General features: G+C 45.5%; 2 protein-coding genes across 3 annotated transcripts in view; one reads left to right on the plus strand and one right to left on the minus strand.

Annotated features, from left to right (window-relative positions):
* Positions 1 to 213: 213 nt before the first annotated feature.
* Positions 214 to 26,828, minus strand: part of LOC119159364 (uncharacterized) — a 99,526-nt gene continuing 72,911 nt past the window's right edge. The window contains exons 2-7 of one of the 2 annotated variants that reach the window (XM_037412100.2): positions 12,029 to 12,081; positions 10,699 to 10,965; positions 8,588 to 8,812; positions 4,291 to 4,383; positions 3,427 to 3,460; positions 214 to 472 (exon numbers count right to left, since the gene is read on the minus strand). In XM_037412100.2, the coding sequence (XP_037267997.2) occupies positions 357 to 472; positions 3,427 to 3,460; positions 4,291 to 4,383; positions 8,588 to 8,812; positions 10,699 to 10,965; positions 12,029 to 12,081 (788 nt within the window). In that variant the 3' untranslated portion in view covers positions 214 to 356. The remainder of the gene's footprint in view (positions 473 to 3,426; positions 3,461 to 4,290; positions 4,384 to 8,587; positions 8,813 to 10,698; positions 10,966 to 12,028; positions 12,082 to 26,828) is intronic. The other variant, XM_075865083.1, reaches the window with a different exon arrangement.
* On the plus strand, positions 13,047 to 14,662 carry LOC119159363 (uncharacterized). The gene has a single exon (XM_037412099.2). It carries the CDS (start codon positions 13,132 to 13,134, stop codon positions 14,512 to 14,514), a length of 1,383 nt encoding a protein of 460 aa, XP_037267996.2. The 5' UTR covers positions 13,047 to 13,131; the 3' UTR covers positions 14,515 to 14,662.

Below are 26,828 nucleotides of genomic sequence, written 5' to 3' on the forward strand. Positions count from 1 at the left end.
AACGATCAGTCGAGGATGCGTGTAGGATCTGTAAAACGAATCTACTTGGGCGTTCTCACATTCCGACAGGTGTGTGCAGAGCTTTCCGGCCACGACAATGAAGCAGCGCATACAGAAACACATGTAAGGGGGGGGGGGGGTGACCACGTGTGCATACGCGACAGAAGCTGCCCGAGGCAGCGGTGACACGTACACAGAGAGATGCCCTCCGCGCCGACATTCTTGGGAGCAAGGACAGCGCGCCCAGAAGACGACGGCTACAGGGCGCGCACTGGTGCACAGTAGTTGATGACGACGATATCGCCGGCAGTTTACACGCGCGACAGCTGCTGCTCAATGGGAGGACGAGCGGGGCTTCAGGGCGGCGGCTGCCTCCGGACGACGCACAGGCAACCGGTGCGGAGACAGCGGGTCACGGCGGCCCGGATGCGGGAGTACCAGGGCCCGGCAGCCTTCTTCAACGCCGTGTTCTCTGAAAAAGAGAGCAATCATCGAAGAGCCGTGGGGAACATTTTGTAAACGCCGGATTATGGCTGCAGAACGGCAGTAAACGAAGACAAGACGCATGTCCGTGGCGTGTGCGAGAAGAGGGGGGAGGGGCGTCACACCCTCCACCTCCCGTAATGATCAAAGGTGAGTGCGCCAATTTTGTCTCCGGCCTTCACCCAGTCGGATCATTCACGTCGTTTTTAATGCATCGGATTATGGTTCTTTTTTACGACAATGACGACGGAGGAACGCCGATGTATTCAACAATTTGTTCACCCCTCTTCGTTACCCCGGAATGACAGGAACCAATGGGAGGCCTTTGTGAAAGGCACGTGATCGCTTCGTTTTCATTTTCGCGCGTATTGTAGAACTCTTATTATTTTTTCAGTATATCGCTTGTGTCGTCATTCTGCAGGCGTATTGCGCAGTGCATAACCTCATTTACAGTAAAGTAGCCGGGGAAGCAGCGGGGGTGGGAGGGGCGTTCATACATTTCTTCCTCAAGTTTTCTGTTTTGCATGTGTACAGATACACGCACACACACATACCCACGTGCGAAGGTATAATATATATATATATATATATATATATATATATATATATATATATATATATATATATATATATATATATATATATATATATATATATATATATTCCCTACTTCCAGATCCCGTCATACATGTGGCTCGAAATGCAGTGGGATATTGCACAATAGATAAGCTTCCCATTTTACTACGCAAACTGTCACTGAAATGGATTTCAGGATCCAAACGTCGAACGATAGTTTAGGTTTACACAGAAAAGTGCTCAGAAACGGGCGTTAATCCTTCCCTTTGCGTGGGATACGGCGCTAAGAATACAAAAAGCTCGAGACGACAACGAAACCAAACAACTAAACTAATGACGTTACTTCATAGCGAAGCTTCAGATAGGAGCTTCTGAAAAAGTTTCTTCTGAGGGTATTAAAGTTTCAGAACGACCTTCAGAAGGAGGAAAACAATGCTAAAACGGTATCATAAAAATTGAAGCTTTAAACTTTAAACAGGTCGTGCTACAGCTACGTTTGTGTGTCCTGCTCGAGATAGATCGATCCTTTTGGAGATATTGCGTTGCTCCCTTTTTCTAAAAAAAGTGGTGCGGCACAACAGAAAAATCCAATGTGATTTGATAGTGTGTAGGGACAAATAGGGATGGTCTTCGAGGCTTCGCAAGTGTAGGGACAAGTAGGGATGTAGATATAGCGTTTTGACAAGGTAGAAAGGAGAATAGCGGGTATCCTCTCGCGTTGGAGGCCCTATACTGGGCACGAAATTGTCCTCGGCGCCTGTGCTGTTAACCTGCATGATTTCTTATACGTCCTACGCGGTCTTGTTGTGTGTGCAGCGAAAACAAATTTTTTTCGAGCCGCCTATCGATTTCGTGTCCCGCACAATATACCGCGGTGTTGCGTTATACGTGCAGGTATATATGAGCGCGCTGACAAACCTACAGGCACTATCGACCCTGCCAACCGAATCACAAAAGGCGTGAGCCGGGATGTTAGAAGGCGCCGCATTTACTCGTCCGATTCGGGCAGAATCGGACTTCTGAGGTTGCGATATTGCCGAGAGTTGTTGCAACAGGGTGATCGAACACACCTGGCGTTGAGATAAGGCTATAGAAGTGTCGGTAACAATGAACAAAACTTCAGCTCCGGCAGGCACGGCTCATATACGTACCAAATCCATCAAATCTCGTGAAATGTGTGCAGTGCAGCCAAGGTTGCACGCTTGAAGATTAAAAAAAGTGGCTTTACAGAAAGCATGCGTGCGTGCTGCACATAACACGCGCAAAAGTTAATCATGGTAATCACCGGTTGCTGTTTGGACATATCAATGCAGAGTGCAGCAAGACTGCTCCAGTCCTGTTTTAAAGCAACAAAATGCGTTAATGAGTAGTGGACAACTCAGCTATTGGATTCAATCTGCGTAGGTTATAATGTCGTCATTATAACATCGGGCAGCCACTTTTAGCGATAACAAAGCTAGCACTAGTAAACATTTGCCACTGTTAATTGTACGGGATTAAGTGCAGTAGCTGGTTATCGGCCTTTCTTTTACAACGCAGGTGGAACTGGTGCATGACGCCATTCTCTTCAGGTGTACAAAAGATAAACATTACTTGCGCAGTCTCGATCGAATGGGAAAACTGTGAAGGCGATGACAAGCTTTGCCTTTTTGTTTCGAAATTCCGTCGAGTAGAGTTTGAGCGACAATCTTAAGAGACTCTACATGCGCACTGGCGTCAAACACACGACAATATCACACGGAGAGATGGATTTTAGATGGTTTCTGCGGCGCGTAATATCAACCTCACCAGATATTAAACGCGTATCTCTTGATTCATTCCCGCTCTTCACTGGCTGACGCAGACCGCGCGGCTTGGACTGCACTGCACGCATAATCAGTTAGACGGGGAACGTATATTAGATATTGTGCGGGACGCCGCAGGTGTATTAAGAGCAAGAAAGGCGCGAAAAAGAGACGGATAAAGGCAGGAGTGAGCTCTATAGTTTATTCCTTCATTTTGCGGGGCTCACCAAGCCCGCGTTGAAAAAGAATGCGATTGCCCCACCACGCGAGATATAGATTAAAAAGAAAAGAAAAGTAGGTGTGAAAAGCAGCCGCTTTGTGCCAAGATTTCCTCGCGAATAATAACTATAGAACGACATACACACGCGCGCTGTGTCCACCTCGTGCAGGTTATACTCAGTCCTTTTACAACATATTGGTCAGTTTTCGGCTTTGTATTTTCTTTTATTTTTCTCACATTTCCACGTCTCGTACACAATGGCTTAAAGAAACGAAGATGCGGCCAGTTATGTGCCATCTATGGCGCTGCCACTACCATAATCCCCACGAGATTGAAAAAACACGGATAGCATTGAAGTCTCACCTGTCACAAGCTCCTCAGCTTTTTCCGGAGCCCTCTGAAAGTTGAGAGATGGGGAAAAGAAAAGAAAGAAAAAAATATGAAGAAATACGCAAGCGGTTAAACAAAACAGAGAACAATATCGTAGTTCACAAGATGATGCGAAGCGATTATTTTTTATTTTTTTTTAGAAGGAAGCGGTGGATAGAGACGGCGAGTGAAGGACCCACACAAACAATAAGTTTTTGGATGGAACAGACATGACCGGAGGGTGTGTAAAGCAAAAATGAAAAGCCAAAAAAAAAAAAAAAGCAGCACAACATAGCCCCACAAATCCGCTTTGTTCGGCAGAAACCGCCCAGAGTATATCGACGAAAAGCAATCTGTGGACGAAGAACACCGCCAGATTTTCTTTTATTTTCCACGAACAGTGAAGAAGAGTGCGTACCAGAAAAACAAACAGAGGGACAACAAAGCTCGAAAAAAGCTGAGATGTGAACTCGAGTTTGAATGGCGATTCGCGCTGTGAAACGTCGAAACGTGGAGACTTCTGAAAGCAGCATACATCTGCACTGCTCACTACGCATTCTGAAAAAAAGATGAGCATTAAAAAAATAATAATGCGTGCACACGTGACTTGACTGTTGCATCTCCATGTGAGCGGGCAGATTTGAAGATATGACGATATCATCTGCGTTTTGAGCTGCCTTCACCACTTAAATATGTTAGACGAACTTAAAATTGCCTTATCATCCACTATCAGAGGAGTCTTTTGTGTCGTCGCTTTTAATATTGAACGGTATACAGACGCCAATTCGTCACGCAATGAGTACCATATCACTCGTTACTGGGGACACATATATACGCTCGAAATGTGGAACAGCTGACCTCTTGGGCGAGTACTTGAGCTTGCTCCAGGATCCCTTTAATGTAGGCGACGGCAAACTCCCGCAGCTCCGGGTCATTCTTGAGATCGGCAATCTGAAGCGAGAATTGAAATTTCCCAAGCAGCGTTCAACTAAGTAGCAATGAATAATACGACTTAAATTTCAACTGACAGTGCAATAAAAACCGAGTGGAGAGAGAAGCAGACAGGGAGCTAAAAAGGACACCAGCGCTCTGTTCCCTTCACCGTCCGCTTTGTTCTTACGGCTCTGCCAGTTGAAACTTACGTCATGCTCCATCAAGAAGACCAACCGTTTTCCGTCCTGAGTGAAAGTAGGTCCGCGAAAACAGAGGCTTCGATATATGAATAGCACAGCGATCCCGCATTTTTAACGTTCATTTGTTGACATTTGTTTCGTACGTAAGTGCGACATCTTAAAATGCAACGTACCGTGTGCCGTGCCATGCGAGGTGAACTTTCGATAGTGGAGGTCACTGAATGCTGGTTCTAAGACTTCGGGAAAGAGCGAAAGCTTCGTTCACAGACGCACACACACACACACACGCGCCGAGCTCGCTTCGACCTCTCTCGCTCGTTCACTCATTTGTGCGAGCACCGAATCTTTTGACCAATCGCAGCGGTAACACCCCCGGCAACCTGTATTTATTAATTTGTGGCATGAAATAATGAGGACGAAGAAAGTATGGGGAGAAAGAACGAAGGAGTTAGATGAGATTGAAAGAGCGATTCGCTTGTCCCGCTATCCTGTTGACCAACCAGATGAATCGGTCGGCGAGCCTGGCCCCAGCGTCATGTCCATGTCTAGGTTTCGTCAGATTGGTGACGAACAGCGTCTCGATCCTTCCTTGCGGTCACTCATTGCCCGTCTGGAATCTGACCCTAATGACGTGTCACTCCGCATGTTCGTTCTCCTAAATGGCACGCAGTACCATCGTATAGCGTCCTGCAAGAAGGCCCTGAGCTACTTCTAGTCGTGCTTAACCATCTCCGTTCAGCGGTCCTGCATGAGCTTCCCGACGACCCAACTGCCGGTCACTTGGGCGTATCTCACACGTACGACCGCGTCCGGCGCCACTTCTTTTGGCGTGGTCTCGTGCGGTCGGTTCGACGCTACGTGGCCTCCTGCGATAAATTCGAACGTCGAAAACGACCTGCCGCACCCCCTGCTGGTCTCCTTCACCAGATCTCCATCCCAACCGAACCTTCAATCTTCCGTGTTGGTGTCGACCTTCTCGGACCGTTCCCTGAATCAAACTCTGGGAACAAGTGGGTCGCTGTTGCTATAGACAATGCGACCAGGTTTGCCATCACCAGAGCGCTCCCCACCAGCACTGCTACTGACGTTGCCGACTTTTGTTCCATGATGTAATTATACACCATGGCGCTCCTCGGCAATTTCTCACCGATGATGGACGCGCATTTTTGTCACGCGTACTCTACGGCCTTTTGCGCTCTTCCTCTACGCAACACGAACTGACCACTTCCTACCATCCTCAAACAAATGCCCTTACCGAACGCTTACATCGCACCCTCACGGACATGCTCTCGATGTATGTCTCATCTGACCACCATGACTGAGATCTAGCGCTACCTCACGTGACGTTCGCTTATAATTCATCTCGTCATGATACAGCAGGCTAATCACCTTTTTATATGTTCTATGGCCGTAATCCGACCTACTACCGACTGCTACACCTCCACCGAGCGAATACGCACGTGATGCTATCGCTCGTGCCGACCACGCACGTCAGATTGCCAGCTCTAGGCTGTTGGCTTCACAAGCAACCCAGAAGGCTCTCCACGACAGGTTCTCTGGTTCTTCTCTGGTTCCCAGTTCGTCGTGTTGGATTGTCAGAGAAGTTGCTATCTCCGTACATGGGACCTTACCGTATCATACGACGGGTAACGGACGTTAGGTATGAGGTCATTCCAGTCTCCGGGACTAACCTGTTTGCAAACACCCCTAGTGACGTAGTCCACGTCAGTAGGCTGAAACCACACCACCCTCCTTCTGAAGAACACATATAAAGTGCACCGAGCCGGTGCTTTTACAACCGGGGGGTAATGCTACGTAGCTATCGCATGAAGGGTGAACTATTCTGTGGACAGAAGACGACGAAGAGGTCTGGTTTGCTCGCTTTGTGTGCTGCGCTCCGATTTTATCGGTGTAAATACACTGGCAAATAGTCACGTCTCGTCTCATTTTACGTAACCATATGTAGCAAATAAAGTGGGACAAAAAGAAAGTAAGGAAAACAGACAGAAGAGAGAAAACTAAAAGTTCTCAGAAATTTCTTCACGTTCTCGCTGGTCTTACGGAGCCTGCACAAAACAAAGTATGTCATTCTTTCCTGTGCATGACAGCATCATCATCCCGACCATGGAAACAAGCAAGACGAGGGACCCATCTTAAGACTTAATCAACATCATGTCAGCTAGACTACCACCCAATGAGCCTTTATTTATTTATTTATTTATTTACTTATTTCTATTTTTCATTCTTTCTTTCTCTTTTTCTTTCTTTCTTTCTTTCCCTCTTTCTTTCTTTCTTTCTTTCTTTCTTTCTTGTCATAACGACTCGTACAAGAAGTCGCATAGATTACAGGTCTTCACAGCCCTTGGCGAGGAAGTTAATTACCCCCAGAAAGCGTGAGCACGTGAGCAGACGAACGACAAGAAAAGGAAACTGTGAGCGGAAAAGAAGGCGATCGCTAAGGACGTATGACGTGGCCCCACTATGTAGAGGTCGACTATTGGCGTAGAATATCAGCCGTCATGCAGACACTGCGTAATCAGGGCGTCGATGAAGTATATATAAACATCCTGGAAGAAATCTACAGGGGATCAACTGCTTCCATAGTGCTTCATAAAGAAAGCAACAGAATACCAATCAACAAGGGTGTAAGGCAGGGGGACACAATCTCCCCAATTCTATTTACCGCGTGCCTAAAGGAGGTTTTCAGAAGCCTAGAACAGTTAGAGATAAGAGTTAATGAAGAGTACCTTAGTAACCGGAGCTTCGCCGATGACATTGCATTGCTGAGTAACTCAGGGGACGAATTGCAACTGATGATTACGGAGTTAGACAAGGAGAGCAGAAAGGTGGGCCTTAAAATTAATCTGCAGAAAACGAAAGTAATGTACAACAACCTCGGAAAAGAGCAGCGCTTCTAGATACGTAATAGTGCACTTGCACTTCAAGTTGTAAAAGACTATGTCTACTTAGGGCAGGTAATAACCGCGGAGCCAAACCACGAGATTGAAGTAACTAGAAGAATAAGAATGGGGTGGATCACATTTGGCAAGCACTCTCAAATTATGATAGGTAGATTGCCACTATCTCTTAAGAAAAAGGTATATAACAGCTGTATCTTGCCGGTACTTAGCTACGGAGCAGAAACCTGGAGACTTAAAAAGAGGGTTCTGCTTAAATTGAGGACGACGCAGCGAGCAATGGAAAGAAAAATGGTAGGTGTAACCTTAAGAGACAAGAAGAGAGCAGAGTGGATTAGGGAACAAACGGGGGTTAAGGATATCATAGCTGAAATCAAGAAGAAGAAATGGACATGGGGCGGGCATGTAGCGCGTAGACAGGATAACTGCTGGTCATTAAGGGTAACTAACTGGATTCCCAGAGAAGGGAAGCGGGTTCGGGGGAGACAGAAGGTTAGGTGGGCAGATGAGATTAAGAAGTTTGCGGGTATAAATCGGCAGCAGCATGCGCAGGACCGGGTTAACTGGCGGAACATAGGAGAGGCCTTTGTCCTGCAGTGGACGTAGTCAAGCTGATGATGCTGATGATGATGATGATTGGCGTAGACAAGAGATGTGAAGTCCTCCGACCCCACTCCCCGATATTTTCAAATCTGCCTCTGTATATCATAGACGCACACCAAAAAAAAAAACGCATGCGCGAAGCACATAAAGATTGGACCTTAGACGGACATGATGGCGACCGCGAAAACCGTCGAAAGCGTTTATATATGTGCTCTCGCATTAAAGGCGCGTTCCACACGTAGCCGTCATGATTACGACCTCCCACGACTAACACTCCCGGTAGCTGCCGGGTTCGCATGCACAGAAATAAACAATTTTACGGAAGGAAGACCACCGCCGTATGGTAGAGCGCATCCCAAGTTCGGTCCATACCAGCGGCAACTTGTCTTTTCGTCCACATTAATTTATTTGCATAATAATTAATAATACACTACGATTGAGCGACTACAAATAATGCCCATATATACTTCTTTTGCCTTCGTCATTCTCAACAAGACTCACGGCCTGGCAGTCCTGCTGCTGCGACGGGGGTTCGGAAATGAGCTTGGCGTGCGGGGAACTGTCCGGACTGGCATCGGTGCTGGTCTCTCCATCGCTCTCTGACGGCTCCTCGTGGAGGACAACCACTTTTTTCCTCGTCGACGGCTCGGGCACAATGTACGTGACCACCTCTTCCGGACTGGGCGTCCGGGAACCCACCAGGTCCACCTGGATTTCGGGAGGAGTCTGCGTGCGAAAGCCAGGGAGACTGCTTACGGTCGTCTCCTCCTCACGCTCCGATACGCTGCAATCATCCCAATCATAATTAACAGCTACAGCAAAAAAAGAAAGTCTACCATTGCGATGTAATCTTCCGTGCCCTGCATTCCCAACACAATACATACAACCAGACATCTTAACGCGGATGCCTTGCATGCCTCAATGAAATACGAAATTTGACCGTCGGCGTCTGTTTTCTCGTGGCGTCGAGAACGAGTGACGCAAAGATCATCTTCACGTGATGGCGTCACCATACGGCTTCACAACGACGCCACAGATCACTAAGGAATGTGACGTCATCGTGTAGTCACGCTGTAGCTTCAAGTCATATGATGAGGTTAACGCATGGCGGCGATACTTGGTCAAAGGTAGAGTTACTGTATATGCTACCTTTATATTACTGTATATGCTACCTATATATTACTGTATATGCTGTATATATTAGGCATATACAGGAATATGTATATACTGTATATATTACTGTATATGCTACCTAAAGATGACATATACAGTAAGTCTAGTCAAAGGCAGTGTGATCACGGAGGCAATGCAAAACCGAACGAGCTTCCTTTAATCTTGGAGGCAGCGCAAAAGGCGCGCTAGGAGCAGAAAGATTTCGAAAGGTGACAGGGCAGGAGCAATACATCGATGGAGAAAAAAAAAAAAAAACGATGGATTTCGTCTTCCAGCCGTCGTAAGCAAGGGTACACTTTCCCTGCCTTTCCTGGAAAGCGGGTTTATAATCAGCTATAACTCACAGGGTTAAAGGAGTACTGACACGAATTAAAAAAAAAAGGATTGTTGCTCTAAATAATGATACTGGTGTCTATAAACCTAAAACGAGTTCTGCGGTGCATGGAAGTGCATCTAATATATTTTTATTACTGCTACCTAAAAAAAAAACTACTTTGGTTTTTGTATTGAGGGGGCGGCGTCTCAGTTACGTGTCAGTGTGACGTCACGAAGAGACAGCAAGTGGCGACGTATACAGAAAATCTGTTATCCGCCCGTGGTGCATATAAACAACGAAGAGTGACATGTAGTCCAGCCACCCTGACAGGGTATTCTGCGATTCAGGATGCGTGCAGGACGCAAAACCAGCAAAATCAGCAACTGTCTTGACTGGTCGGGATAAGGTCCATTGCAGTGGAGCTGTCTTGCGTATGCCGAGCTACGAAAACTTTGAAATCAAAATAAAATATTTTATACGTGTTGTCCGACTCCGGCATGTGGAAAGCGTTGGCGCTTAATACTACGGAAACGGAAACTGTCCCTTTTGCGATGAAGTCAAATCGCGTCAGTGCTCCTTTAAGGAAAAAGAAAACAAGAAACATAAAAAGAGGGGAGTACGATGACAAGTGAATCTGGTGATGATGATGTTATGTGCGGTTTAACGTCACAAAACCATCATATGATTATGAGAGACGCCGTAGCGGAGGGCTCCGAAAATTTTGACCACCTGGGGTTCTTTAACGTGCGCCCAAATTTGAGCTCACGGGCCTACAGCATTTCAGCCCCAATCGGAAATGCAGCCGCCGCAGCCGGAATTCGATCCCGCGACCTGCGGGTCAGCAGCCGAGTACCTTAGCCACTAGACCACCGCGGCGAGGTGAATATGGTATAGCACAATGAGTCGCCGTGCACACAGTGTCCTGTGCAGGGACGTGTACTACGCACGAATGCTTTCACACCATAGCACATAAGCACGTTTCTTCCTTCTGCTTTATTAAACATTATGTCTTTCCGTCAGCGATCCCTACCACGAGTTTTTTTTTTTTCTCGGTGCCCTTTTGCGAAACACAGATTACGACACCCCGGAATCGAGAAGAGGAAAAGCTTCGTGGACGACGTGCCTTGACGGGTCCCGCCGTGATGTCGGTGAGCCTCCTGGGCGGCGGCGGGTCTTCCTCTTCGTCTTCCTCGTCGACCTCGTCGATGCGGAACTGCTGCCTCTGCGCCACCTCGCGGGCACGGTGGATCAGATCGCTCACGAACTGGCTGGCCACCTCGCGCAGTTCGCACGACGGTGCCTCAGGTGCGTCTCCAGAAGAAGAGCCCGTGCCGGAGACTGTCTTGCTGCGCTGATGCTGCTGCTGAGGCTGCAGTGGTTCGCATTCACCCTGCGCACATGACTGCATGATATAAACACTCGACGTTACTCGCACGAAAAGTGCGGCTGAGACAAATAACCATAGAAAGTTCCGGTCTCTCCCACGCAGGGTGCCGCTGACCGGTAGATTTGATCGCGTATTACAATTCCCTCAAGAGAACCTTACTGAGGTCTACAAGGGCCTAGAAGGTGCGCATCAGAATCCCCATATCAGTTCTCACAACTAAGGGTCGTGAGTATTAAATATCACCATGACCACAATCACCATCAATAGCCTAAACCCGCCTACTGCAGGGCAATGTTAAATATAAGAACTTACGAAAAAAAAAAGACAATGACTTTGCGAAGGGGTCCCATTGTATGATTCGAACAAAAAAGAAAAGTATCCTAATCTGGGACAGGGCTTTAAAATATAAGGCAGAAAGCTACATTACCTCAGATGTACAAAACGATAATACTTGTCATGTCTCTTAGTCGGTTCAAGTTTACCATATAGGGAAACAATGTGATCTTCAAGCGGTATAAGACGAGAAAAGGCAAGGACGAGTAACATGCAAAATTAGAAGTAAACAAGCGACCGATAGTGATGAAAAGAGATTGACATAGGAGACGAAAGATTGCTCACCACACTGTAAGAGAATAGCGGCACAGCTCACACTTGATAACCTATTGACAGTGTCGAATATCGAACGAACAAAAGTGACAGTGGAGCCAATGAACACCGATCGGAAAACAAACAAAGTAACAAACAAACAAACGAACAAACAAAGTAACAAACAAACTAACTAACTACACATCTAACTAACTAACTAACTAACTAACTAATTAACTAACTAACTAACTAACTAACTAACTAACTAACTAACTCACTCACTAACTAACTAACTAACTAACTACACATCTAACTAACTAACTAACTAACTACACATCTAACTAACTAACTAACTAACTAACTAACTAACTAACTAACTAACTAACTAACTAACTAACTAACTAACTAACTAACTAACTAACTAATTAATTAACTAACTAACTAACTAACTAACTAACCAAACACACTCAAGTTCGCGCACCTTGGTAATGTCACCATTCGGCTGTTCAGTCGCTTCCGTCGACAACTCCTCTTCTGAAACGAGAGAAACAAACAAACAAGAAACATGTAAGTGGCATCGCCTCGCACCCAGAAGCGCGACAGATAACAATTCCGGCCGCGGCGGTCATGGAGGGGAAAGGGTAGAGGCCCTGTGATGGCCGAAATTCTACAAGGCCTCCGCTACGACATATCATAATCATATGTTAGTTTTGCAATGTAAATACCCACGTATTATTATTATTATTATTATTATTATTATTATTATTATTATTATTATTATTATTCAAATAAAAGGGAAGAAACTGTACAACAACGTAATCAATTCCCGAATAAAAATAATACCTAAATAATCGTCACCAACGAATGAATTCTCTAAACTTAAATCGAAGTTCTGCAAAGTCTGTCCGCATAATGAATGTTTAAATATCAGCTCCACTTCAAAAGTGACCACAGATTCAAAATAACAAAAAAATCTGTTATTGTCATTGCCGCACCGCGAAGAAGTTTGAAAGATCACGCATTTACCCTTAAACTCACAAAATTCTAAAAGTAATGAGGATAAATAATTTTGTGAAAATATGTTTAAATGGCGACAGGTCCAGAATCACGCTGAAAATACGCTCGATAGCTTTGAGAGAACATAAACCTTAGAGGAAAAGTAAGAATGTAGCCATATTTTCTATATAATTTAATATTTCACACAGCGATACAGGCGAGCTTCTTGGGACTACTCGACTGTGCCCCGAATGAAAGCCGCAGCGTCTTACAGGTCGTAAATAAACATAGGGGTTCAATGACAGCCCTGAAAATTACACTAGAAATAAAATGATCAATTCTTACTAGGTGGAGCGAGCCGTCATAGAGCAGCCGTCATAGAAACGCGGTGCGACATCGAAAAAGAAACCGAAACTGGATAAAGCGGTTGTACGAAACAGCGTCTCTCATTTTGAGAGTGAAGGCGAATGCGAAGCTCCGCCTAAGAGCGGAGCAGCCTATTTCAACATGTTCTCCTTTTCGTTTTGCTGACTGCCCCTCTTGCCTCGTGCTGAACGTGCGTTTCGTGTCCGTCAGCTCACTTACAACATGGGTCGTTCGAAAAGCATTCCCGACCGGTGGCTAGACTACAGCGAGGTTGGAGGCGTCGTGCCCGGAACGCGGTTCATAGCATTCAAGGTGCCGCTTCGTGAATCGATATGCTCCCGCATGCCAGCGAGCAAACGCTTCACACCGCACGATCTTCTGCAGCGAATACAGGGCCTAGGCCTCGTGATTGATTTGACGTGCACGAACCGCTACTACGACCCCGATTCTCTCGTCAATCGTGGCATCCTCCACGCCAAAATCATGTGCGCCGGCCAGCAAATACCCAGCGACGGTGTGGTGAGCGAGTTTTTCCGTGCCGTCGACGCCTTCCTCTCTGACCCTGTGAACAGCGGCAAATTGATAGGTGTGCACTGTACTCACGGCGTTAACAGGACGGGGTATCTAGTCTGCAATTACATGATCCAGAAGCTGAGTGTCGCACCCGCGACAGCCATTGAGCAGTTTCAGAATGCCCGCGGCCACAAGTTCGACAGGGATGAATACGTCAGCGACCTACAACGTGTCGGAGGGCAAGTGCCTGCACTGGGTCTTAGCGGTGATGACAGGCGACTACAAGTCTGCCAGCCTGCTCAAGGCGCCAGCGGGGAAGAGTACGCCCGCGAACCTCTGCGATTACGAGGCATGCAAGACCAGTACGTCCGCAACTTTTTAAGTAGCGACAGACGACAATACGTCGGCAACATACAATGCTCCAGAGACGCCGGCAGTAGGCTTCCCGGAGTGGCTGCACCTGTTCCAGCCGATGGTGACCTTTACTGGGACTCCAACAGCCGTGCAGCGAGTGACTCACTTCCTTACGGGCACAGTGCATGGAACGCCGCACGAAGTGAAGGTTATGCGCGTGAGTATGGTAACACAGGTGACATGCCGCGGGCGTTGCCGCCCCAGTTCAGTGTGAATGATATGCGATCGCAGCCCCCCACTTACCAAAATGGCATTGCCCCTCGGCCCAGTGCGTTTGTCCCGGTGCGTCCACAACACACTTACAGTCACCAAAGTGCCTTGCCATCCCAGGCAAACATGTACAATGAGCAGTCGCAAGGACAAAGCTACAGCCATCACAGCGGCATGGCTCATTCGATGCAGCCTCAGCACAGCTTTTACGATGCAAGGCCGCAAGGGCAGGGCTACGGTAATCATGGTGTCATGGCACCTCAGCAGAGCAGTTTCAATGCACCACTGCAAGGCCCTCGTTACAGTCAACCCAGTGGCACGTCACTGCAGCAGAATGTACCCCATGCACCATCAATAGGGCCAGTGCGATCTCCACCCCGAGTGAGGAGCCCAAATGTTACTGCTGACATGCACGGTGGGCATGGTGGACACAAGCCATACAGTCATAATGAAAGACAGTACTGGTGACGCTAGCAGTGCTACGAAGACTACTTGCTTCGCCAGAAAGTGTTCTTAGTCATAAAGACTGTCACTTTGCTTTTGTCGCCAACCTGCAATGATGGAAACTTTTTGTATAGTGCATGAAGCACACACATATAAAAATTGTGTAACATTATTCTGTAATGAGGACAGAACTATTTTGCATAAAAAATCATTTAATCGTGTACCAAGTAAAGGTATGCATTGGCAGTGTCAGTTGAGGTGAACACTCAGTAGCACAGTTATCTGGTGCTATATCTACAGCACTGGAGTGGAACTTGAGCAAAATTTTCAGCAGAGAGAAAACTGACAGAATATACAAGATGTTTGTGGTGAGTCTTTAGTTTCCTTCTGTGCTGCATATGACGATTGTGTAGATTGCGTTTTCCTTAATTTCATCGACCGGTGTAGCACAACAAGGACGAGGAAAGAAAGCTCAAGCTCAGAGTCCTCTCTCTCGGTTCCTGTCGTGCCGTGCTGTCTAATGGGGTGAAATCCCAACCATCTACCCCGGCTGTGCGTCCTTGTTTTTTTGCTGGGCTGCTGCTTATCTGCTATTACTGCAAGTGTTTTCTTGCTGTCGGGTTGCAGATATTCGTGATGCGCTTCACTCAGTTGCTTCTTAGGCACTAGACAACTGGCTTTGTCCTTTGGACATAATTTAAAGAGCTTGCTCAATTTAGCTGTGCAACCTTTCAGCAAAGCTTTTTTCTTATTTTGGCGCATGTATTCTTTTAAAGACAGCTGCATTTTGCAAGAATGTCTTTCTACTCTGTGTAAACATTAAGAGTTGCAATGCTGGGTGAATAATAATTCAAATACTTGTTTAAATTTATTTTTGGAAATAAATTATTCATGAACACTGCTTACATTCTTGGCCACAGCATCCACATTTCAATTGCTAGGAAATGTGAAAATGCTAGTGCAACAGGACCCGGAAGTACCCCCAAAAAATCTCCAGGTAATCAGAAATACCCAACAGTTGCTTGCCATGGCATGTCTTACAATCACAACATAGTTTCGACATATATAACCCTTCATTTTTTGTGTGCCACTGATGTCAATTTTTAAGTCAAACACAAAAAATGGGAGATGTGTGCTTGAGCTGACATTTTGACAAGTCTTTCAGGCTAGAACCGATTTTCTTACCGCTGGCATGTATGTGTTTGCAAGTCTTGCACACACCTTCAAGATGACGTGATGGTCAAAAGCACTGCAAGTGATGACATCCGTAATATAAAATCTTGCTTTACTTGCATGAGTTCAAACATTATGTACATGTTCATATTAAGGGGTAGGAGCCTCGTCAAGCTGCTAACATAGCAGCTTTTTGCTATTTTCCTTGCGTTTTCTTTTTCGCAACTCTGTGAAGAAAATGCTCAATAAAACTGAAACTGAAACTAATGCCCCCGAAATGAGATAGCCTGTTAATGCTAGATTAAACGTGCACCATACGAACACGGCAATGAAATTACTGAAAGCAGTGGCACAGCGTTTTGATGCAGCCGAACACAAATTTGACTATCTCAAAGTTCTGGTCTGCAAGTGACAGAAAATTTACAGTCATGCGTTATCCACAGGTTCAATACCAGCTGGCATAAATGCTTCTAAATAGGCTCCTGAATGGGTTTGATATAATACATACATGAAGAAAACCAATGAAAGCTAAGCCCTCCTCCTGAGAAATTTAAACCTACTATTTTTAAGTGGTGCTTCTGACAACCATGACGCAGCGGAACGCCTATACCCCTACCTTCCCTCAGGTTCTTCTTTTTATTCACAAAATACAGCCTTCCTTTGCACTAACACTATTTGTGACAGCATCCCTCACCCTCTCCACATTTGCCCTCTCCCAGTCCTTTGTTAAGATGGAGGAGACGATACAAAGCATACACACGCTAGCTCTAAAAAATAAGTTCTAGCCTTGAAAAGCGATAAGTCCACTTGTCGCAACATCAGTTTGAGCACACAAACCCTGTTTACAGATTTTTTTTCACCGCAAGCTTCCGTCTTCCTCTTCCTGCTGTTTTGGATAAGTCATTTAGTGATTTAGTAATGAATCCTCTGTGCTTTCTTCTAAGCCTTGTTTCAAGACTAAATCGAACAAGTTCTAAGTTAGTACACCAAAGCTTTCATTGTGGTGGCACCACTGAAAGTCTTAACAATCTCGTAATGCCCTGCAGTTTGCAGTAATTTAGGCGCTATCTGGCCACTCAACGCTGGTAGTAAAAGCAGCCAGCCCTGTCTGCACTCTTAAGAATGTATGCCTTGCCCTGCCTAATTAAAATAATTGTGAAGACTCCTAGCCTTGTAAAACAATGGCGCATACATTCATATTACCGTACGCATTTAAAAATGCTTGATTATATTAGGCAACAAACTTATAAGTTGTTTTTTAAAAGATTAGGAGTATTCTTCTTACATGATTGTCATGCAAACAAGGCCAGTCATAGTTCATAGCTTAGTAGTAATGAATAAAAAGTCAGAATGTTATATCTACAAAAGTGCTTTGCAATCTTTTTAAAGATAATTTCAGTGAAATGATGCTTTTTCACTCTAGTAAAAAAAGTTTGCAAGGGTGAAGATGTGCTTTTTTTTGTCGTGAAATGAGGGACAGTAACCACTGCTAACTTATGTTAAGGCGCTGGCATAGAATAATTGGGCTTTACCTGTATGCAAAATATTTTGTTGTGCGCTCAGTAGGAGTTTGAATTACCATTTAAGGCTTGTGCCATAATCTCACTCTTCCAATTGTCTTCACTGTTTTTACATAGAACTAGAGTTCGAACAAGAACAGAATTCGTGATTGCTTACTAGCAGGTTAGCTGCAATGAGTAATAAATATAGTGTACAGGGCAGCTGTCAGTATTACAGTGTGGGTGACTCAAAGTCATTGGTGCAGCAATGTTGCATTCAGAAATGCATTTGTAAGTCCCTTATGAGGCTGCTGGAAACAAACTGCTTGCATGTAAGCACATATTGCAAGTAATGTGAATCCCTAGTGTTTGCATATCTTGCTGTCCAGCAAAGGCAGCCTCTAACTTTGGTAACGAAAATGCATAGCGATGGTGTAACTTGATCCACTGCAAGTTGGGTGAATACTGATACTGCCAGTTAGGCTCGCTCTTACAGATATGGAACAGAACAGAAAGAACACATGGCACTTGCCTTCACTCTCGAAGTTTCTGTGTACCTCGGATACTTCGTGTAGAACAAATACCAGGAACACTTGCTTGCCCCACCTCCCCTTTTCCACTCAAATGCGTGCTGTTCTGTGTGCCCACTTCCTTTCCAGGTGAAAAAAATTTCTCGTTACACCATTGCTCCACACTAAGAAATACGAATAATGGTGTTGAGTTTCCCCAATTATGAAATGTAGAAACTAAGAAGCACAGCACCCTCCCTCAGCATTAGTATCATTGGTGAAGTAACTGCCAACAAGTTTGTTCATAATATCACTCAGATTTTTATGACTTCATGTGATAACTGCATGGTTTTTGTCATGCAGAGTGCTCATAGAATTAAGTGCTATATCAAAAGCGGTAAGATAAATTGTATGTGCAATTGCTCAAAATGAACATGGTGTTTTGGTACGAATTTGGTCAAAACAGGTAATGCCAGCTCTCGTGTTACTGTATGAGCAACTATTGTGTGAATACAATGCAAAATGAAGACTGACGTATTTGCGTCACTTAACCCTATTTAGGCTCGTTTCTTTCCCTGAGCACCTCACACTTAGGTTAGGGCTTAGAAAATTCACTGCATTTGAGTACACAGAAGTGTAGTGCGGCGTTCTTGAGTTGGTGCTCACTAGAGCTGTGGTTCTTAATGCTGTCCCACTTACATATTTCTCCAAGCTATTACAGTGAAGTCATATGATACTACGAAGCCAAAGCAAGCTGGCAATGATTCTTGTATGAGCTGGCCAGCATATCGGAGATAATTTATGAAGCTATTCTTTTTAACAAAGATGGCTGGAGCGGAAACCAGAATTTGCTGAAGCAATTGCTGGTGACATGCAAGCAGGTCAGACATGTCAAGGGTAACCACAATTGCTATGCACTCTTTGTTAAAATGCAAATAGTAGCATGGTGACAGCAAGCATTGGGTGGCTAGATTGTTAGCTGTGATGTTGCCGTAGATGGTGCCAAATAGAGCTTGATCTTCTGTGCCATTGGCTACAATTGCCATTCAATGTGTGGTGTTGTGCGACTATCATGCAAATTACTGCAGCTTTGAAATTATTGCAATTGACATAAAACTAATTATATTTAGGTACTTGCTTAATAAATGCCATTTGAAACATAGAATCTTCACAAAAAATTGACGCATATGAAGATGTTGGTAAAGCTAGTGGTTTTTCGTTGCCTCTGATGACAACAAAAAAAGTCACATAAATTTGACATGAAGTGGGATTGTTACAGGCGTAGGTTAGACAGTTAATGTGAACCTCAGAGATGGTTCACAGCAGTTAAGTTCATTTGTAAACCTAATGGCACTGATTTTAATTTCTGTGATAACATTGAGTGCAAGTGAAATTAAGCTCATTTTATATATGGTATTAGAACTAATTAGGGTAACATTTATTTATGTTATGTCTCAGCACATATCATGACTAGCATATTCCTGTGTCTAGTGATGTTGCAAGATTTATGACCGTGAAAAAAAAAGTGAAGAATTTGTTAGTTAAAGGAAAGTCTACAAAGTGCCAGGCATGTTTGTTAAATGTATTGTATAAACTGTGATATTTGATTTGTGCAAATACTTTTATTTTGTACTGTATACGACATGCTATATCACAGGGTATTTATGTGAAGGATCACTGATTACTTCTAAGATAACAGTTACTGTAATGGCACATTTGTAATACATTTATGCCTTCTCATACAAAAACAATGAAAGATTGAACATTTTTCCTAATGAGAGAAAATTGTAATTATTGATGTAAGTGTATTTTATTCAGGGAAGAAAGATGATTTTATAACACATGATTTCTTGATCAAATTATTTATATTTTTGCAATACTGGTGAGTATATGCATATTTGAGAAAGCATTAAAGTGGTGAATTGTGAGCTTCAAGTTTGTTGTATAAGTCATGTCACTTAGTTGTTCTGGTGAATTTGAGCATTGGTTTGTCTGCAGGCATCGTACAACATTCACTCTCAAGTTGCAACAGAAGTTAAAAAAAAAAGCCCTTCAGACATCCTGAACACTGAAAACAGTTCAATGAACAGCACAGAACTTTAATTGGTTGTTTATGTCGTATTGTGCTTTTTGTGAATTGTATTTAATTTAGATTTTCACACAAGCTTTTCATTAACTCAACTATCTGTGAGAATTCTGTAAGGAGAAATATGCCACAACTCTCCTGTAAAAGGGGTAGACAGCCAGAGAGGCGGTTCGGTGGTTCGCCTCCCCTTCCTGCCCCACATTTTTGTATTTTATAAGGATACACATGCAAACACATGCATAAACATACATAGACGGCAGTCGGCACCCCTGCCCCCAAATAAGATTTCCAGATATGGCTCTGGAAGATGGCTTATATCTTTCAATGTAGTAGTGGTACCTTAGGCTAGTTGGAATGTACTCAAAAAGACAACTTTTTCAGCGCGTGAACATAAGAAAAAAAGTAGACAAATTTGACAAATGGAGCACTCTTTTTGTGTACTATGTTTTTTTTTTCTATGTTCGCATGCTGGAAACATTTTCCAGTATGATATTTCGATGTAATCAACAAATAGAAAAGTTTAGACTTCAGTGAACGTGGCTTTATTATCGAGATGTAGTTGCTAACTACCAAGTAAAGCTATGATGGTCAATATCACCCTAAGTAATGTTAGTTATGCAAAACAGCTTCACGTACAGACACACAATCTGTAAGTGCTCGTAACAGCAGGCACTCAGCCTAAGCGACACACCGATCTAGCCTATTTTGCGTCACCTATTTTGGTATGAGCGCAGTACAGCGATAACGACCTCAAGCAATGTAAGTTATCTCGGCAGAAACTCGCAATATGTCCTTACACTGTGAACGCCACGGTATGACACCTGCATATGGTGCCAATGTGTTAGCATAATATCCTGTTTTGTATGGGAGAGACATAAGCTTGCCAATTTATCTCTCTTAGACATTCTTGAGTTGAACTCTGCAGGCACTTCTCAGCAGCCCCCCCCCCCCCCTTCTCCGGTCATCTGAGAGGGGGGCACTGAGATGAACCTCCCCTTCTCCTGAAGTGGAGCCCTGCGCACGCATGGCTCCGTCTAACCCCCGTATTCAAGAACGTCCCTTCATTCAACGCTTCACCTTCACTTAAGAAAGCCGACTGGAGCGCCGCCTGTAGGCAAGGCAAGTCTCTGCATATCAGCAATAACCTGCTGCGATTCTTGAGTGGTGCAGCGTCATTCTCAGCCGAGCGGTGGCGCAGTGCTCAACTCTGTCAAGTGAAGGGTGAAAGTCGAGTCGAGGAGCGTTTGTGAATACGGGGGTAAAACTCCCACATGCGATGGAGGGGCTTTACCTGCGTCTATCCTTCTCAACTCTTAAATTTCGAGGGTGATTATCTTGCAGTCTCCCAAGATGAGTTTTCATCGGTGGAAGTTCTTACGGCGATCCGTTTCTTTTCAGTACTGCACAGCAGAGGCTCATCGCCTCTCGTTGAGGGTCTAATAATGCGTGAAGAAAGAATAAATATGTGTGCGCTTCTTATGTCGTGACGCCAATCACTGCGCTCGTCATTCGTGACTGCACAGCTCCACAATGGAACGTACAGACTGGTCCTTTGTGAAAGAGAACGCTCGCATACAGGGCATGGCCGGATTTCACTCTCTTGCGAAAGCACAATGGCCTACACTTGCACAGAACTACTGGCAGTTGGAAGTTCTTTCTCCTTTAGGGAAACTAGTGCCGTGCACGAACGATATTCCACATCTATGTCAGCAGTATGGAAAGTTATTGTTCAAGTGCTAACTTCAGGAATAGACCTTACCGCACACCAAACGTATACATTCAATGTAAAGTGCAGCCAACTGTAAAAAAAAATAATCGATTTTTTTTCGACGTGCACCATAGAGGCAAATGAACAAGGGGTGCTTGCTTTCGCAAAAAAAAAATAATAAAAAGTCCTATTTTCTCACTGTCCAATAAAATACAAATAAGTGTAAAAACGTTTGGGGCGCCATGTTCAGCTAAGCCGTCTAATCCCCTTTTTGGGCTTTTCGTGAGCGTCGACAAAAAAGTGCGAAATATTTGCGTCGAAATAGCTCTGTCATTCGAATATGGGTGAATTAGATTTTTTTTTTCATTTTGATTTCATTTTATTCAAGGCAAAATCGTTACACTTTGCCGGGGGACACGACTAAAGGCTGAAAAAAAATGCCTAACTAGGTCGTGCCACCCTGGCAGCAAATGCATAGCCACACCAACAAGCATTTGCCATACAGAATACAATGGTATATGATCATCAAGAGTGACTACAGGATCATAGAAAATTATAAGTGCACAAGGACATAAAGACAGCTGTCTTGAAGTGATACCGATACAACAAACGTGTACTCATAAAAGCCTTTATCCCAAATTCTTCGCATAATGATCTCACCGCGCAGTCACTTATATTTCGATAATTGTATTCCAGCTCATACTGAACGGACATGTAATAGAATTTCAGGCCTCATCGTGGAAGTTGGCTTCACTTTTACACACAAAGGCTAAGTGAAAAAGAGCAATGGGCTTCGCCTGCAAGCATTCTGTCAATGCGGCACAGCTGCACAAACGTTTTGAGCACGGAGCATCACACAATATGTCGCGCCATCACTTCTAACGAAGTAACCTGCCCGTAAAAGATAGTACTAGTTTAATTATTAACAAGCCACGACAGAAATGTAAAGCCCAATTATAACTTAGTTTGGGTGTCCCGCGGTATCCATATTTCCTGCACATGATAGCGCAATTCGATATACTACATGTTTGACGTTAATATTAGAATTACCACAGTAAATCGTTTTTCATAAAACATTCGAAACGCCACTTCAATTATGGATATATCAGCAACTCCTTCTAAGCCTCCCACAAGACAGCAACTACCATCAAAAGCTCGGTCATTCTTGTTTCGTCCGCATTGCCATTTTGACAGTCAGAAACTAAACGCCCTACGCACGCTTACGATCGACACACGATAGTACGGCTAATCAACTTAAAGCTTTCACTGACGTTGAAAATTAACTACTCTCCATATTGACACGTTCCTTTCCTCGAGTTCTGTTATCACCCCGTTACACTACGTTCAGCGCATACCGCGGCTACGATGATAGAGAAGCTTCGAGGATGTATTAGATTGCTTTGTTAAGATTACGTCCACTTCGTGAACATTAAAGATTATTCGGGAACCTACGTCACCACCAGCGATAACGCTAGAATATTCGATGGCAAGGGTATAAACGCCGACACGCTTTGCCGCTTGTCAGTTGATCGACGGCCGACGCTCTGCTAGCCGCTACCAGTGCCAGTGTCTTGCTGTTATCTAACGCCACGCTCGACTTCTGCTAGGCTCGGTTCATTCCGTTAATTAAAACGGCCAGCGTCGCTCATGCACTCGCGAAATGCACCGCGGATGGCACCAAACTCTTACAAAGAAGCCACAACTACAGGAGAAAATTTTTTAGCCAAATTTAGCGGCAGTCTGACAACAACTACCCCAAAGTCTGGCAACTGACTTATGCAACGCCAAAAGGAACCTTGCCCTTTCATTTTATGTGCCCACAAGTTCGGCCCGAGTAACGTGAAAGTTTATTATTCGACCTGCAGTCTGCTCCCTTCATCCACGTCACGACCCCGTGACAATATGTATAAACACAGCCTAAGCTCGCTGGCGCGGGTTTGGTTACCGGCCACGATTTCGATGACGGTAAAGTGCAGAGAACACTTCCGTGTCCCACTAATTGATTGATTTGTGGGGTTTAACGTCCCAAAACCACCATTTGATTATGAGAGACGCCGCAGTGGAGGGCTCCGGAAATTTAGACCACCTGGGGTTCTTTAGCGTGCACCCAAATCTGAGCACACGGGCCTACAATATTTCCGCCTCTACCGGAAATGCAGCCGCCGAAGCCGGGATTTGAACCCGCGACCTGCGGGTCAGCAGCCGAGTACCTTAGCCACTAGACCACCGCGGCGGGGCCCGTGTCCCACTACGGCGTGCCTTATAATCATGCCGTGATCGGGCAAGCTAGACCTCCAGCACCTATCACGCAAACGTGACCTCGAACAAATAGGTAGTCTCACAACTGGGTTGGGTCACATTCACATATCTTGGCGTCTTGAGCGTGGCGGTCAAGCGAGCATCCTCCTGACGGACACTCCTGACTATGGGACGCCCGCTCTATGCGCTGGATACTCAAGAAGACCTTGACAAATATTGGGTAGGCATATTTTCAAACTGTAAAGCGGTCTGTGTCAAACCTCGACCAATTCTCTTTTAGCGCCGCCAGCACAGCATCATCGCGCATAGCGCACGTTGTTCTTACCTGACGACCAGCCCGGGTCAATGTAGCAGAGATACTCGCCAAAGGAATCGTCGCCTATGAGCATTCTTTCACAGGGAAACCTCCCGGCAGAAAAAAACAAAAAATCCTCGGAGAGTGTAAAGCGTAGTCAGCGGACAACGCTGAACAAAATGCTCGCCAGCGCAATGGATATACCAGCGCAGAACCATCGGTCACTTCTCATCGAGGTCGACCACAGAGAGGCCATTGTTACCCTCTCCCACGGCATTGCTATAATAACACTGCCGAACGCCAACCTATAGATGCATATCCCACGCAACCTGCAAGGCTCGACGAACACATAAGGGGTTGATCGATACAACGTGCGCGTCTGCACGCGCTGTATGATGTGCCTAAGCATGCGAGAGGAGTCGTGAGATCGTTAGCACCTGTGTGGCTTCATCCATCCAATGGCTCCGGGAATTCTCTGCCTACGCTCCTCCCTTGTGCATCCTACTTTAGTAATGCTCCCGCCAACGCGCGCTCTGAACAACACCCGATATCAGGGAGTCTACAGAAAGGCATGGCATCGGGCGCTAATCCACTTAGAGCAAAGTGACAACCGATGGACACGGAGCGGCAGGCACTCCGGGTCCCCGATGTCTGTACAGAGGTGCCGTGGGAACATTACGTCACTTGATCAGTCTACCCACAAGTTTGAATCTGATTAGTAGGTGAATGAGAGTATAGCGCTCATGTCCTCCATACCCAGTAAAGGTGATCAAGTCACCTCAAAAGGGCTGCGTCTATTGTGCTTCGATACTCTCGTTTCCCAACAGCCGGTTCTTCATAGCTCGAGCAGGTAGGTGATGAAAGCTTTGACAAGAAACGCGGTGAAGGAACACGAGGACCTCGCCGATTCTATTTCTGACCGTCCGAACACGACACATCGTATACTTTCGGTCCACTGGACAGATTGCTCCCAGACTCACGCACCCGTGCATTTCCCTTTCTCTCTTCCTCAGTTAGATTGCGTTATTTAATAAGCGTTCCACGGATTACGTAAGAAAGCGCGTCACCAGCTTCGTTTTCAAGAGTAGAACGCAACAGCGTTGCTTGCGTGCCCTCGGTTTGCGGCCCGCCAATGCGTCAACTGGGCATCCCCGTACGAGATTCGAGGCACCTCCCACTCAACAACACAAGCAGAAACGAGAGAATCCGTACCGCTAACGCATTATGCATTACTGTAACGTAATCGGCTCGAACGCAACTCGTACCCTCCGCTACATCCAAAACTCAAGACGAAGGCACGGACTACAAGCGTCTTCAAAGCAACACGTTCACGCACAGCGTACTATTGCACCATACGAGGCCAACGTTGCAAAGCCACATTGTGCTATATCGACACGCTCTACAAATTATAAGGGGCGTTGCTAAATTACAATCACCCCTCCCCCTCTTTTACTTTCTTTACCTTTTCCCCTTACCACCGTGAGGAGTAGCACGCTAGAAACCCGCTTTGCAGGTCAACCTCTCCGCCATGTCTATAAACACATTCTTACATCTGCCCTTACTGCAATGTGGCAGACACTCTGACGTACCTCCTACTGCAGTGCAAAGTAAGCGTCGCAAGGCTACAAGCAGCAGCAACAGATACGGACGCAAACCTTCTCAGTGAAGCGTGGGAAGCTGAGATCTCCCAGCCGGACCCTGTCGACCAGCGTACACTCGTCGCTCGAGCCCGGCGGGCGGTCCAGCCCAGAGGGAATAAGGGACCCTCCCACCTTCACTCACAAGCTATGCGAAATGTTTTAAATGCGAATACACTTCTTAGTCGTGGCATATCAGGCGTCTGTCGGTGTCCGTACGCCAGCAGACGTTTCCTCTCCGCTCTCAATCCCTCTCTCATAGCAACAGCTGCGGGCGCGCGCGCTTATCCTCGCCCCTAGCAACCAGCGCAGCTGGTGCGGGCGGAGTAGAGGAGAGTGAGTGGAAAGGAGGAACGCGCTCTGGAGTGTGAGGGCGCTCGCATCGCAGGACCTTGATGGAGGGCTCTGGAAATTTTGACCACCTGGGGTTCTTTAGCGTGCACCCAAATCTGAGTACACGGGCCTACAGCATTTTGGCCTCCATCGAAAATGCAGCCGCCGCAACCGGGATTCGATACCGCGACTTGCGGGTCAGCAGCCGAATACCTTAGCCACTAGACCACCGCGGCGGGGCAAGAGAAGGATAGGGGATGTTAATTAGAAGTAATTGTAACGTAAATGAGAAGAAATAAAAGTGGACGAAAAGATAACTTGCCACCGGCAGGATCCGAACCTGAGACTTTCGAATAACTCGTCTGATGATACCACTGAGCTACGGTGGCAGTCGTCCCTCCGTCCACTTTATAGGGCATGCATGTGCATTTAAAAGTGGGAGCGCCAGTCAGCAGAACCTATTTCCACCTATTGCCATTGCGGCGAGAGTAGGAACTGGTGCAGGAGCTGGTGTTTCGCGAGGGAGCATCATGGTGAACTTCTTGTCACTAACGCATGAATGAAAGAAGTGTAAAGTTATGGGCTCGTTTTCTTAGGCACAACGTTAATAAGACCTTACAGAAAACATTGTCCGCAAGTCCTAATTAATGTTGTTACTACTGTGTGCTTCGACGAAGGGCAAGTAACGATAGTTTATCAGAACAGCAAACAAGCCCGAGAGAGCCGCTGGTAGTTGCGAAAATTTCCCTTTGCTCCTCTCTCAAGGTGTTTACCGCTTTCGTGCGCGTCATAACATCCTAACGCACATACATAGCTATCTGAAAACGAAAAGTTGGTTA

This window comes from Rhipicephalus microplus, chromosome 1 (assembly GCF_043290135.1).
Source record: "Rhipicephalus microplus isolate Deutch F79 chromosome 1, USDA_Rmic, whole genome shotgun sequence".
Taxonomy (NCBI): domain Eukaryota; kingdom Metazoa; phylum Arthropoda; class Arachnida; order Ixodida; family Ixodidae; genus Rhipicephalus; species Rhipicephalus microplus.

Coding starts and splice junctions, on each gene's coding strand:
- LOC119159363 (XM_037412099.2), top strand. CDS start 13,132: ATGGGTCGTTCGAAAAGCATTCCCGACCGGTGGCTAGACTACAGCGAG.